Source organism: Lagopus muta, chromosome 8, assembly GCF_023343835.1.
Source record: "Lagopus muta isolate bLagMut1 chromosome 8, bLagMut1 primary, whole genome shotgun sequence".
NCBI lineage: Eukaryota > Metazoa > Chordata > Aves > Galliformes > Phasianidae > Lagopus > Lagopus muta.
In genome coordinates, this window is record NC_064440.1 from 22,866,169 (window position 1) to 22,881,282 (window position 15,114).

The 15,114-nt window shown below is 39.8% G+C and overlaps 1 protein-coding gene across 1 annotated transcript in view; it reads left to right on the plus strand.

Moving 5' to 3' along the window:
• Positions 1 to 14,877, plus strand: part of ITPRID2 (ITPR interacting domain containing 2) — a 39,810-nt gene extending 24,933 nt beyond the window's left edge. Inside the window, exons 12-19 of the mRNA XM_048952675.1 lie at positions 300 to 1,544; positions 4,519 to 4,599; positions 4,959 to 5,086; positions 5,817 to 5,967; positions 7,090 to 7,155; positions 7,890 to 8,300; positions 13,669 to 13,793; positions 14,457 to 14,877. Of these exons, the coding sequence (XP_048808632.1) occupies positions 300 to 1,544; positions 4,519 to 4,599; positions 4,959 to 5,086; positions 5,817 to 5,967; positions 7,090 to 7,155; positions 7,890 to 8,300; positions 13,669 to 13,779 (2,193 nt within the window). The 3' untranslated portion in view covers positions 13,780 to 13,793; positions 14,457 to 14,877. The remainder of the gene's footprint in view (positions 1 to 299; positions 1,545 to 4,518; positions 4,600 to 4,958; positions 5,087 to 5,816; positions 5,968 to 7,089; positions 7,156 to 7,889; positions 8,301 to 13,668; positions 13,794 to 14,456) is intronic.
• The last annotated feature ends 237 nt before the right edge of the window (positions 14,878 to 15,114 follow it).

Here is a 15,114-nt window from a genome sequence, read left to right on the forward strand (position 1 = left end):
CTGCTACATTTATTCTTTTGCAGTAATATTTACTGTCAAATCAAAAAAGAGTGTGAATAGCTTAGCTACTTTTTCTTTTCCCATCCTCCTTTTGGGTGCCATACTTCAGAATGCTTCTAATCAGTCTGAAACTATGGTTTCTTCATTCTTTCATTTTCACCTGCTGTACCAACTACATTTTTGATTATTTCACCATAATACCAAACGAATATGGACTTAGGCTGTTAGCCTGATTCCTGAGAAGGCAGGAGCTGAGTCTCCGGTTCTTTCTCTCATTTGCTGCCTTGAATCTTTCCTAGGTTCAGGAGTCTTTGCAAGGCATGGGAAGCAGTGCTGACAGCTGTGACAGTGAGACAACTGTGACATCACATAGTGAAGAACAGAAGACACCAATGGCCAAAGAACGGCCATGTTTCAATAAGTTTGAGGAGGAAGAAGAGGAAGAGGAGGAGGAGGATGACGATGAAGAGGATGATGACTCTCAAGTAGAGAAAGGAAGGGTAGAGGCATATTCTGAAAACCTAAGGAAAGACGATAAAAGAAATTGTGATTATGAAGCTGAACAAAATGATGGAGAAGAAAGTAAGTCATCTCATGTATCTAAGATGGTTGGAGGAGAGGGCAGCTGTAAAGATGAAGGTATTTCCAGTGAGCAGAAAGAATTGGAGCTTCTGGAGGAAGGCAGTGATGAAAGCGATCTTGATAATGCCACCACTTTTGAGTTTCCTCAGTACCAAACACATCATATCCTTAAGTCACTGGAGTCTCTGGAAGGTGACAGCTCTTCCCCATCGTCCTTGGACAGGGTTCATGTTGCTTTGCAAAGAGCTCGGATGAGAGTCGTCAGTACATCTGACTCAAGGGCTGGGCGCTCCTTCTTGAAGTCAAAAGATCTCCTGAGGAAACAAAGACAGTGGTTGGCTGAATCAGGTTATCCTCTTAGGCGATCTCAATCTCTCCCAACTGCATTACTGAATCCAGTGAAAGTGGTGTCCTCTGTGAATGTCCAGTTAACTCCAGGAAAAGAGACTCTGTGTGGTCCTCCTTCTTTCACTTACAAGTACACACACATGGAGGAAGATGAAAAACTGACTTCTGAGGGTGACAAACAGGAAGATAAAGCAGCTACCAGTCAGCCTGTGTGCAAATCCACACTATTCATTGCAACTTCATCCTCTAAAAGAGAAGTGCCCCAGGCTGAGCTCAGGAGACTGTCTGAGGCATCCAGTCCCACCAGGGGACAGAGCTGCCCACTACACACCCCAGCACACATGTCCCAGTCAACGTGCTCCCTGCACTCCCTCCCGGCTGAGTGGCTGGACAGGCCACTCTGTGAGCACATGAGGACACTTAGCACCCACAGTGTCCCAAGTATCTCTGGTTCCTCCCTCAGTGCCTTCCTTTCGCCCTTCAGCTGTCCCTTTTCTCCAAGGCACTCTGGATATTCTCATCGACCTCATGCCATCAATCCACCCTCCACTGTGGAAATGCAGCTTCGCAGAGTCCTACATGACATCAGAAACTCTCTGCAGAACCTCTCACAGGTAAGAGAAAGCAAATGAGCTTAATTTTTTTTAATAAAAATAAAATGATAGCCCAAATATTCTTTTATGTAGCATATGAAATCGAAGAAAAAAAACCAAAACAATGCATTGTGCCTGTTAGGTTTGCTACTTCTTTCAGGAGCTTCTGTTTAAAGTGGTCACCAAGTGTCCAGTGCACCGCTACTTTTTTGTATTGAATTTGTTCATGTTGCACTTGATCCAGATCATTAGTTAACTGATTTTTTTTATTTTTTTATGGTTATTCTTACATATGAGGAAGGAGCAGTCTATGCCTCATAAGCAGTTATTTTAAAGCAGTAGTCGTTAGCTTTAGATATGAAAATACTTATCGCCTTTAATGGTGCTTTAGCCTGTCACTTCTCTTTGATGTACTTTCTTGGATAACAGTTGGATAACTGATAGATTTCTTTTTCATTACAAATCCTGTGACTTCACTAATGATGTTAAAGATGATCATTCATTCAACTTAATGTTTCTGTGCTGGTTTATGTCAATATTGAGCACGTTCAACTCTGGAGCCAGCAGTGTAATCTTGAGGTTATCAGCCTTTTATTAAGAATTGATTTTGTCACAATATGTGAAATTTTAGTGACTGTATGAATCTTCTCAATAGTCAGAGAAGAAACATTTTAGAATGTAAGCGTATATATGTACATAGTTTGGTCCAAAAATAATGCCTCCTATTTTCTTCATGGAATCTGCAACAGATTAAAAAGAACACAATAGCACTGTTTGGTAGAAAAAAAATTCTCAGCTGAAAAACACTTTTGCAATATGGCCACCACTGTTGGCTATGCATTTTCAGCAGCAGTGAACAAGAACCTGCATGCTGTGCTCGTAAAAATCTACATGGCCGTCCGGAATGCAGCTTGTCTTTCACATCACTGTTGCTACTGATGAAAAGCACCACCCACCTCCTCACTGTGCCAACATCTGCTATTTGGTCTCTATAAATGTTCAGCAAGTGTTGATGAATGACATTGGGTTATTTCTTTCCACATGGAGGAATTCAGTGACACATCTTTGCTTCATACACACTTGCATGTCAGACACCATTTTGTCAGATTCTACTGCCGTCTGTCTCATGGCAGCAAAATGTAATGGAATATTGGTGGGAAGGTTCAAGGTCTACTGCCCTATCACCAACAACTGCCTCTTATATCGTGGGCCAACACAATAAAATGGAAGCATTACTTTCAGAGCAGCCCTTGTATATGTATTTTTGCTGGCTTCTCTTCTGCTCTTTTCCTTTTATTAGCAATTGTCTCTGCTCCACCGTCTCTATACTGCTATTGTCTGAGGTGGTAATCCAATTTAGGAGCCTGCAAGCTTCTGTGGAGTGGCTCTATGGACAGAGCGCTTGCAGACCCTGCCTGTTAATATGTGAATACATTACAATTATGCAGTTGTTGTTTTGTTTTGTTTTGTTTAAACTTCAGTGTCTTCTGTGCCGTTTTTAATCAAGGACAGTCATCTGCTTTTCTGCACCCTATTGCTGGTGGTGGGCAGTAGTGGGCTGATTTTAGACCTCCTGTTCTTCTGTTTGTGTTGTCCCTTGTCCAAAACCTGAGGCTAGTCATGTCTCAAGTTTTCTGAGCTGGCCCTGCTCAAAGAAGCCAACAGCATGCCTGGGAGGAAGCAGTTGCAGAACTTAACTTTCTTTATAAAATTCACTTGCGTGTATAAACTGCAGTCTTGCTGTGTGTAAGGGTAAAGTTGTAGGATGCTAGCTGAATCTGCTAAAAAAGAAAACTATATTACATCCAGATCTTTTGTTCGTGCTGGTTCAATAAAAATAAAGTTCCTTTAGTATTAGAGGGCGTAATAACTCCTTGCCCTGCTTCGAGTGATTTGTCTACACCAGTCCCATTCTGGGGGATGTGTTCCTTTTTGGTACTGAGTTTTCTGTGGAAAAACTGTTGTTTTCAATACATAGTTTCCTTGTGCTGTTTTTCTCTACAGCCAAAATTGAATTTGTAACACAGTGTACTCAGCTTCTTGTAGAAAAATAGGAGATATTTCAACTACACAATCCTGTGTTTTTGGAAGAGGTAAGGAAGAGTAGATTTGTTCCCAAACAAGGAAAACTGGGAGAGGAAAAACAAAGCATGTCCTTGATGTGATCATGTTTGAACAAAGCTTCTTTGAGTGAATGGACATGCTTCAAATTTTCCATGGTGTGTCAATAGTTCTTTTGAATTCTTTCAGAATTATATTGGACAAGCCATCTTTTTCATGTTTGAAAAGGTACACATTTTTGCTGTTTCCCCTGTTCTTTGCTGTGCCACATTTCTACGTGTAACAGCCTCTGTCTTTTATCTGGTTGCTCCAGATGTTGATGCAACATGCAAATAGAAATTCTTCAACAGTCTTGTTCTCATGGGAGATCATTAGCATGCAAGGGTCTTTGGATGTAGGCAATATGGTGAGATTAATAAAAAACAAACACAAAATCAGCATATACAAAAAAGAAACAAAAAAACCAACTACTGAGTGCAGAGCAAAATCCCACAGCAAATGACTGTGATCATCATTGAAAATGGGACAACTTTCATTTACTCAGATCTGTTTTCCATTATGTTCTTTTTGACTTTTTTGTCAGCTAAGGCAGTTGGGACTACTGGATTTTCAGTAGTCTGTACCAGGCATTTTCTGCACCGATGTCTAAGGCAGAGAACTTACCTTTTATTCCTACTTATTGTATCAGACAGGGTTAATTCTTTTTCCAGCTAAAACTTGTTTGCGTTACAGAACTTCGGTGCACACTCTAAGAGTTGGCACTGCCATTTTGCTGAGTTTCCTTTTCCTGTGCAGTGCTGACATTGAGAGCAGAAATCAGAGGCCAGAAAGACTGTGTTTTAACATTGGCTGCTTTTGGACTATTTGAGCATTTGAGAAGATGAGTTCGTGAAGGAGACTGACGCTCCTGTTTCGAATGTTTTTTTTCCCATAGCATCCAGTGATGAGAGGTCAGGATCTTTCAGCTGCCACTGGTTACACTACTCAGAGATCATCCATTCTACCTCTCTATGAAGTAAGTGACACTTTACACACACTGGCAGTTAGTCAAAATAAAAAAGAAACATCATATATGTATGTACTGTAGTATGTGCTATCCTTGGGCAGTTCCCCATCTTCAGAGAGATGATTCTATCCTGCGAACAGTGTCAAAACTAAATCAATCTAAATACATGGAAATACCTTCATGGATTTGTATGGTACACCTGAAAATGTCTTACTGAATTAATATCTCATGACACGTAATGTCTATGTGCTGAAGTTGCAGAGGTTATGAGCAAATGTAGTTATGGACTCCATACTTTATTTTTTTTCCATATAAGGTTGTGTGGGTTTTTTTTTTTAATTTCTTTTCTCTGTTGTTTTTTTCCTAAGAATACTTTCCAGGAGCTGCAAGTGGTAAGGCAAAACCTAAATTTATTCAGAACTCAAATGATGGATTTGGAATTGGCTATGCTACGTCAACAGACAACGGTTTATCAGCACATGACAGAAGAGGAAAGGTAAAATTATATTTAAAAAAAATAAATACTTGGGCACTCATTTATTTCAGAAGAGCAGATCATCTCTTTAAGAAGAGCAATAAAATCTATGAGTTTCAATTTGAGGAGGGTTGGAACTGAGTTTATGCAAGAAAACCCATGTTTACTCTCATCCTTACACCTCTTCATTCTAGAGTTTGTTTTCCCTGTGTTTCTTCTAATTCCATTTCTTATTAATTGATATTTGTTTCCTCACTTCTGCAGAGTGATTCTACATCTGTGGATTTTAAGGATTTTAAGTGTCATAGGATATGTGAGCACAGGATATTTGAGAGGAAAAGTCTTAAGCACTTTCAACTTGGATTTTTCTCCTTCTCCTCTGTATAGATGTAAATAAATAAATAAAAATAACATCATAGCATTCAGATACTTTTCCAATGTGCAGTGGCCATGCAGCAGGGTACAGATGGCATTCATTATTCTGGCTATGTTTGTTGACCGCGGGTTGCAGCAGCTGATGCGGAATAATATTTGAAATTGCTAATTTATTTACTTTAGTTGAATCAGCTCATCACTGACTATAAAGTAAATATAATTTAGATCTGTTGGCCTTCTTTGACCATTCTTTCTGGGTCAAACTGTATCTTCTGCTTGGAAATTCAGAACTATGTGAGAAGAAATGTGATTACTGCTCTATTCTGTGATTTGGGTTCTTTGTGCCATTGTTCTTTTCATAATGGATTTTGTGCAGGTATGAAGCTGATCAGCTGCAGAGTTTGAGAAAGTCTGTCCGCATGGAGCTGCAGGAGTTAGAGATGCAGTTAGAGGAACGTCTGCTTGCATTGGAAGACCAGCTGAGAAGTCTACACATGTCTTCCCCTTACAGACCTCAGACACACATAGTAAGTGTTATTTTTTGCATTGCATGTTTTCTCAGTGTAACATGCATCAGTGTAATGTTAACAACTCTTAAGTGCTAAAATTCTTACTGTGGAATGGCATCTGGGAATCTAATGGCAATTTGTGTATTATTGGGTTGTATTTTAATTTTCAGTGTCTTAGCGTGATGAGTGAACAGAGGGATTTTCTTGCTTTTAGTATGTGTCAATACATACTTTTGGGATTTCAGAGTCTGAGATTTCAGGCTTCTTTTGCCAGTGCTTTCTTGTTCTGGTAGGTAGTGCTGTTTTGGTAGGTAGTGCTCATGTCTGAAATCTTCCTGGGATGGTTATGATTTCTTTGGAGTTCTCCTATGCTAACTTACTTGTGAAAAGAGAGCAGTGACAAGAAAAGCACTGTTTCTCTCCCAAGAAACAGTGTGTGTTTCCCTCTACCTCTGCCTAACCATGGACCAAAAAAACAGGAAAATCCAGTTGTCATCTTCAGGTCTCTTCTTCCATTGCCTTTTGGAGCTCCTTCAGCTGAACATGTGGCTCCCAGCCAGATGGGGGGTAGTTCTGCTTGTATAGACACTCCACTAGCAGCTCAAGAGCAGTGGGGAGTTGCCGGGGGGGGAGGTTACTGGTGTCTGTTTATTGGTGGTGTGGCAATATACTTTCTCTTTTTTCACTCAGCAGAAGACTGTTCCTCTTTTTCTGCTGCAATTCTGTCATCAACCAAACAAAAGAAGCACAAACAGAAAGCGTCATGTGTTTTTTATGGATCTCATTCCTCTTTCTTAGCCAGTCTTCTTCTGTAGAAGGAACACAGGCCACATCTTCCTCTTCAATATTTTGTCATGGGAAAAGAAAAAATGGAAACCCAAGAACAGGAAAATATGGCATTACTGCGAGTCCAAGCCAAACTTGCATTCTTTGAACCATATAATATCTTATTTGTAAACCCTTTTATAGAAGAGGGCCAGCTTTAAAAATGACTGAAATAAATTTCACCAACCAGCTTTGCTTCCTGGTTCCAAGTTTCTGCTGTTACAGAAAGTAGTCTGAGACATGGCATGTTTATATATTAGATTACAGCAGCTCTGCAAAAAATCCCCAGTGTATTAACCTGGCTTAATTTTTTAGGGTATGTATGGCAGCAGAAGTGCTGATAACCTATCGTGCCCTTCTCCACTGAATGTCATTGAACCAGTAAGTAGTGTGCTGTATGCTTTATTAAGAAAACAAAGAAATTAATACTTTTCTGGTTGTGTTTCAAATGTTTTTTTAATATCTTTTTTTTAAAAAAGTCACAAGAGATTAACTTGAAACATGGCCCTGGAAATAATCATTTGAGTATTTCTCTAAAGAACAGTTGCATTTTCCTTAAGAGTTAATCATAGCTGTAAGAGCTGTGAAGTATTATTTGTTTTTAAGAGGAATATGAGGAAGTGAGATGTTTGTATTTAGTTGGCATAATGTCTTTGTGGTGAATTTTCTAGGGAAAATTTTATTTTTCTGTGAAGGTTATGCTAGGAGTCCAGAGTAAGCCCCTGAACCACTGAAAACAAGCAGCTCAGAGACTGCAGAGGGAGTGGAAAAAAAAAAAAAGAACAAACTTGAATTGTTTTAGTAAAGAAAAACAAAATCAAGCCTTTACGTGTGCCTCTGTCAGTGGCCCTGGCAGGATGTATCCATATTGCAAAAGTCAGTGGCTTGGGGAACTGCCACAGTTCTTATTTATGTTGGCTTTCAAAAATGCCCATTCCTTTTTATGATCCTCTTTGTTGCAGTCGTAAAGTCAAAGCATATATTTATTTTATAGCCATATTTGTTACATGGAGGGAATGAGTAAGTGATTGAATAAATAACAAGAAAGCATAGCTATGTCTGTATGTGACTTTTTTATGTGCTTATTCAGGACTGTTTCTTTTCTCAATCCTTAGGTCTCTGAACTTATGCGAGAGCAATCATTTCTGAAGTCTGAACTGGGTTTAGGACTGGGAGATCTTGGACTGGAAAATCTACCAGCCGAGGGTACGGAGTCTGTATTCTCCCATGGAAACTCTGATTCCTCCTCAGTGTGCTCCACTGCAAGTAGAAAAGCTGGTGTTGGATCATCTGAGCTAACAGGAAAGTCTAAGAGTCAAAGCAAGAAGTTATACAGAGCTTCTGTTGCCTTAACACCAACTCCCCCAGTGAGAGCAGGCACTGGACAGCAGGTGGAAAGCTCTGAGGAGTTGGCAGACTCCAAGCCAGAAATGGAGCACAAGCTAGAGAGAGTCACTCTGGTGCCTTCGTTTGATGAAATCCACAAAAGCGTGGAGCAGGAAGAGCTGCAGCAAGTCATACGGGAGGTGAGGAGAGAAGGGTTGAGATCTAAAATGTTTGAATGGCGTTTACTGAAAATTAAAGACAAACTGTATAATTTGTTGCCACTGGACATTTCTATTCATTTGCCAGCCAAGGCTCCATACTCTTCCTGTCCTGTTTTTAAAGACTTGGAGCTTATCATAAGGCATCTGTGCCACAATTCTATTCTCAAGTAAAGCAGTAGAATTTTTTTCAATAACAGTGGTTTGTGTGTAAATGAAGAGCAAGTTGCTATTATAAATCCAGGCAAGAAAAAATTTACCATCTCTACTACTTGGTTTAGTATCAGTATTTCAGATTCCCAAGTAAAAATTTCTGATTTGTTTGCCTGCTAAAATGCCAGTTTGGATTAAATTTGATTGGTGAAATACTGTTTCTTAAAACTCTGTAGTAAATGTTAAAACTACTTTCCCAGTCCCTCTATACCAAACCACTAATGACAGCAGGAGTGTAAGTGAAACAGGCTGAACTGAGATGAGAAATTATTTCAGATATTGACTGATGTTTTTCAGGTGCTGTTGGACCAGTTTTGTTGGCAGTCAATGAAAGAGGAGGGTGCTTGGGTGTTTCTCTTGTGGGCCAGGTTAATAAACAGTACTAAAATTGCATGCATTGTTTGCCAGTGGCACAACTAAAAGCCTTATGGCGAGTAGTGTAAATGGGGGGAACAAAAAGCAAGAGACTTTTTATCAAAAACAATGCCCATGAGAAAGGTCTTTCTCTGTTGTGAGTGCAGAAATAGGAATTGAGGACTTATGACTTCTAGTCCTGTTCCTTCACTGAAGAATGGTCACTTAGCCTTTAGCTAGGGGTCCCTAGAGTCTTAGCTTTTAGCATATCCCTTGAAGCTTTGGTATGGTGCAGTTATAAAACCCTGTGAAAGAAAACAGATGTCTGTACTCAGGAATATACAACAGGCCAGGTTGTAATGCAGAGATACCACCCAGGTCTGCTTGCGTTTAGACTGTGAATAACTGAAACCAGCTTTGTCTTTAAAACAGATGAGAGACAGGCTTATCCTGCAATAAAGCAGGAGCTTCAGTCCCAGAGGGATTATTTGCCACTCCTTCCACCCTTGTACAAAAAAAAGGCAGAGTATACTAGACCATGAGGAATCCTTTTCCTCATTGGGTGACCGCAAGACTCTACAGTGTCTTGTTTTTGCAAAGTGGATGACTTGCTGTAGGCTTTACTATGTGTAGGCACTTAACACTTGCACTGTGAGGTCTGTGAAGCAGAAGTACACTACTAAGGAATGTTCAGAGTGAAGATGGTGGCTGGAAGTATAACTTGTTTAGCTTTGGATAACTCCATAATTAATCAGAGTTCAGACTGCAAAGAAGAATGCTCAGACAAGTATTAACAGTGAGAAAACTGCTGGTGTTTGGCAGTGAGGTGGAAACCTGCTTTCAATAAGTTACCTCATAATGTTGAATACCTTTTGCCATTGGTGTCAGTGGGATGAATTAGGGACAGTGGCATTTTCCTGCAGAGGGACGGATACTGCAGTCAGCTCCTGGTCCCCTACCACAGGGCGTATGACATCATTGTTACTGTGCTCAGCATTAGGAACTGAACACCTCCTGGCCTCATCCTTACAGTGGAGCTTGTGATGCTGTAGTTTTACACTCCTGCTTTGACCCCTTCCAAACTCTTGCTGACATCTTCCCTGAAGTAATCATTTTGGAATAAGTCTTGGGAAAGGCCTTGTTTGTCATAATATTCCCCAAGTTCCCAAATTTTCTTTCTGGTCCGCTTGCTTTCCTTTTACCCCTTTTTGAAGTGATTTCTTGTCTAATGTTCAGAGTAGACTTGGCATGAGGTGCTTGTCTTGCCTTGCACTTTGATGCTGATTCTGAACTGAACCTAGGATGTTTTATTCGTATCATGTCCAGCCCTTCTATATAAAAACCTGCATTTCACAAGTTGCAGTGAGATGCTGCTGAAGGAGGAATGGATAGGAAAGAGAGCTATAATCCAAATGTATTATAAGAGCAGCAAAGACATTAAGGGGAGCTAGAGTAAAAGTGTGGTTATTTCAGCTGATGCTTACTCTGAGATTATCATGTGGAAGTTCCTTTTTAATGTAATTGGTAGCAAACAGAGGTGCAGACTCTTTGCATAGAGATTGTACTTCTGATTTCATGGTGCTGAGGACTTCGTAATGCTAAAAGCATCTGTGCTGAAACTGAGAGACTAGTATTCAGATATGAGTAGTCAGCAAATAACTGAGCTTGACACACTATGTAAATGTTTGAGCACACTGAGAGATTGTTTTTCAGTTTAGCTTTGTTGGCAGCCTGTTTCAGTTCATCTCTGATTCTGAACCTAGATTTTTCATTGCTTCGTAACTCGTAGTTTTTGCAGAGCCAAAAACTATTAAATACCGATCAGTGAAATCTTTTGTACTTCATTAGAGCTAAAGCATAAATTGAAATGTCTTCCTTAAGTAGCTCTATTGTTAGCAAAGGAATTCCAGTTTTGTTGTCAAAAGAAAGAAGTCTGTCAGAAGGCATTCTTGGTATATGCACTCACAAATGTTAAACCATTTCTTATTCCTCCCATTCTCTGTAGCTGTGTGACCCCATGCTGAGGAAAGAGAAGGCAGGCAGTGTTGCAGAATATGCCTGGGTGGTTGTAATATATGTGAGCTTTGACCTGCAACTATTTGCTGGCATTAATAAAAACCTTGATGTTAACTTTTAGCATTAATGAACAAGGTCCCTCTGAAAAGCATTTCACACTGTGAAATGTTAAATGCCAAACAGCAGCCTGCTTGTTTTGTTGAAAATTCAGCCTGACTTCCACTAGGTCATCATCACATGAGGTGCTTACTATGTGGCATGCAGGTCACAGTGTGGCTAGGAGCAAAACCAGGCTCTCTCACCCCATCCTTTTGCAGTTTAGAAGATGTGATAGCTTTAAAAGCTTTCTGTTTAACAATAATGTAGTCATTTTTGCTGATGATCTCAGTTATAAGTGACGCTTAATAAAGTGATTCTTTAAAAATTGTATAATTTTCCTATCAGTGTTTGGGAAGTTGTACTAGGTCAGAGAATTCATTATAAGCAGTAGCATAAGATCATAGTAGTGGCAATTATTTCACAGCAAGAAAGGTTTACTGGTTTACTCTGGTACTATAAATGTGGAACTCTGTTATTAATACAAAATTAAATATTAGTGTTGAATTAATGTAGTGTATGTACTGTAAATGAGCGGGTTTTCTCCTATTTCAAATGATCAACTTTTCATTCAGCTGCTAAAAATACGGCTGGTGTGCTCATTGACTGCCTTCTGTCCTTTGTACAGAGGAAGCCTTGGCAGAGCGCTGTGTCCTGTGCACCTTGCCCTAAATTGCTTGTAAGGAAGAAGACAAATATTGGCAATTGTCATGACAGGCACATGGGACTGAGTCAGTGCAGGAATCGATATAATGTCACGCAGGAATGACCTTGGGTCTCAAAAGGAGCAGTGAAAAGCAGAAGCAGAGTGTGGTGACCTTGTCTGAGGAGGGAGGTGAGAGGCGGAGGGCTCAAGTGATTCATCAAGGTTGAGTGAGAAGACATTGGAAGAGCTAAGAGCAGAGCAGGAGCTGCTTCCCTTCCAGCCTCTGCCTCATCACGAGACTGTCTGTCATGCTAGACCATTTACTTGCTAATTTGGGAAGCTTTTATTCGCTTATTCTGGAAAGTGATGTTTATTTCTGTCTATCCGGTGAGAGGAGGGCATAGAATGCCAGCTTTTAGTGTCCTTGGAGACCCAGCCCTGTGATGCTGAAGCAGAACAGAGAGGTGAACAGAGTTTTGTGGCCGACACTTGTTGGATAGCTGGGCTGTTGTGTTCTGTGGGCTCTTAAAACCTACTCCACCTGCTGCAGCTGGTAGTTCTGTATGGTGTGTTTCCTTCTATGAGTTTTCAGGTCTGGGAGGCGCTTACTGAATTGACAGTGGTCCTAAAGCTTTACACATGTGTGTGCGTGTGTTGGCATAGATATCATCAGGAATTGTGGCTGTCTGTAAAACAGGCCCTGTTGAACACTGGCTTTTTTGTCAGCTAAACACAAGCAGTTCAGCTTTAAACCTGTTTCAAAGCAATATTGCAGTGTCTGAGTTTCAGCTTGATGCAAAGTAGTAGTGAAATGAGGAACGTTGCCACTAATGGTTTAAAGATTGAATTGCTTGCCAATGAGGACCAGGGATAAATAACCCATTGCTAATTCTGCTGCCACCCTTCTGACGTTGTTGCTTAATCCTTTTGACGCACCAGGAAAAAGGGAGGCTTACAAGAATAATTGCAAGATGTTCACAGAGATGGTAAGAGCTACGCAAACATGGCAAGGCCTTTGTGAAGGCTAGATCTGAGTAAATATTATTCCTCTGGTATTGGTGAGGCATCAGAACATGAAGGGATTTTGTTACTAGTAAAACCAGGATTAGAAATTTGGACTTCTACTACTTTTTTTTTTTTTTTTACTTTTTTTTCTTTTTTTTGCACTGAGTCTCACATTCATTACAGCTCCTGAAGCACTTGAAAGCTACATCTGAAGTGACACTGGTATTTTCTTTACAGATGGTACTTCTTTAGAGGTCAGTTATTCGTGCCAAGAAATTATTTGCCTTTCATGATAAGGAAAAGAATACAGCATTGCCTAGCTAGGCTGGTTAGTGCTTATGTGACTGACCCTGGCTGCCAAGCTCTCACCTGTCTACATTTTCCCACTGTCTTCCTCCTCACCTGTCCCCATAACCACATCTCTCTTTTTGGTACTTCCTAAAATCAAGACCATCCAAAACTGAATGGATGACCAAGATATTTTTATTTTTGCTGCTGCAAGTGTGATTAAGATTAGCCTCCTCTTCATTTATGTGAGGACTACAGCCTAACTTCACTGACTCGGGCCTTTCTTGCTGTGTAATGTTTCTGTGAGGTAAATTGATTCTGCTTCCTTTTCAAGAGTTAATTCATGTTTAAAAAAAAAAAAAAAAAGCCAGTATATTGCATGCTTTCAGTGTGTATATCCCATAATGCTATTTTCAGAACTTTGCATAGTTGAAATACATTTTTCTTAACATAAAAAAAAATAACTCTGAATGGAAAACACAAGTGTATTTACCATCTAGAAAAATAAAGCTACTTTGCTTTTATATGATTTTCAGCAGCTTTGAAATTGCTAACAATTATTTTTCCAAGGGGAGCCCTCTTATATTTTTTCATTTGCATTTTTCTAAAATTGACTTCTTGGTGTTACATATTTTCACATGTTGATAACGTCAAGCATGTCTGCAGTATCAGTTTGTTTTATCTGTCAGTTATGGAGCTTACTGACCTGAAAAATTCCTCTATCCCTTTCAGATCAAGGAATCTATTGTTGGTGAAATAAGACGAGAAATAGTAAGTGGATTGTTGGCAGCTGTATCGCCGCAAAGCAGATCCACAACTGCAAAGCAAGATACCCAGCTGTGAGATGGGTACTACAGGTAATCTGTGAATTTGCTAGAACCATTCAGTAATTCATTGAATTCCTTTTTTCTTACCTTGTGAAATATCACTGTGAACTTAAGTCTTGCTTTGTTTCCCTCTCAAATAGATGTGCTCAGTGCTGAAGTTTATTAAATAACAGGGATATTGATAATCCTGGACAGCTTTAGAAAATTTGGTTTGTAGTTTGATCTACTATCAGCATTCATGTAGTGGTCTAGTATTTTTGTTGTCGTTGTTTTTTGTGTCCTCCATGATGACTTTGAGCTCAAGGAGGAAAGGTTTAGATTAGATGGTGGGGGAAGTTCTATATAGAGAGAATGGTGAGGTGCTGGCACAAGCTGCCCAGAGAGGCGGTGGATGCTCCATCCCTGGAGGTGTTCAAGACTAGGTTGGATGGAGCCCTGGGCAGCCTGGTCTAGTGTCAGATCCTGCCAGTTGGTGGCCCTGCCTCTGGCAGTGGGTTGGAAATTTGGTGATCCTTGAGGTCCCTTCCAAACCAAGCCATTACTTGTGATTCACTTGTGAATACATCATGTGAGAAGATTTGTTATTTGCCTGCCACAGACATGATCAAAATGCATACTCAAGCATAGCAAGCAAAAATCTAATTTAGATATTGATCTAATTTAGATATTTATCTTGCTTTTCTTTTCTGTAAGGTTGGCTGTGGAATTCTGCTTTGGGCAGCATACACTGGTGAAGTGTCAAGTTGGTTTTGCTTCAGGAGATGTTAAAGCTGCTGAGATAGGCTACTGTGTTCAACGCTGGGTTCTGTGATGTGTGCCTGTGTGCCTTTCCTTGAGTTCACGTATAAAGACTTAGACACTTTAACTCATTTATTACTTTCCATAAAGCATCAATGAAACTGTGGCTCTCTGAGAGGTTGTGTATTTATTTGTATTTCCCTGTTGTAAATTTTTATGTTGCTAATTTCTTATAGCGATGTATCACGAAACTTGAAAATTTTCAGGCTTAACCAATTTATAAATAACATGCTCACATTCAGCTTATCTTAAAAAAAAAAAATCACAGAAAACCACCACCAACAATAAAAAAAAAACCAAACACTGACCTCTATGAGGTATTTATTGTGCAATAACTGATACACTTTGAGAGCTTGAAACAACCAATAATTGTTTCCACTGCTGTTACTTAGTGCCACTTCAAAAGAAGGAAAATTTCCTGTTGTAAAAATTGCTGTTAATTCTTGGAGCGGTTACTATTAGCAGAGTGGTTGAACGACATGAGGTTACTTAAAACTACTTAAAGTTCTGACACTGAAAGCCTTATCTTTATGTAAAAGACAACTGTTTTTGT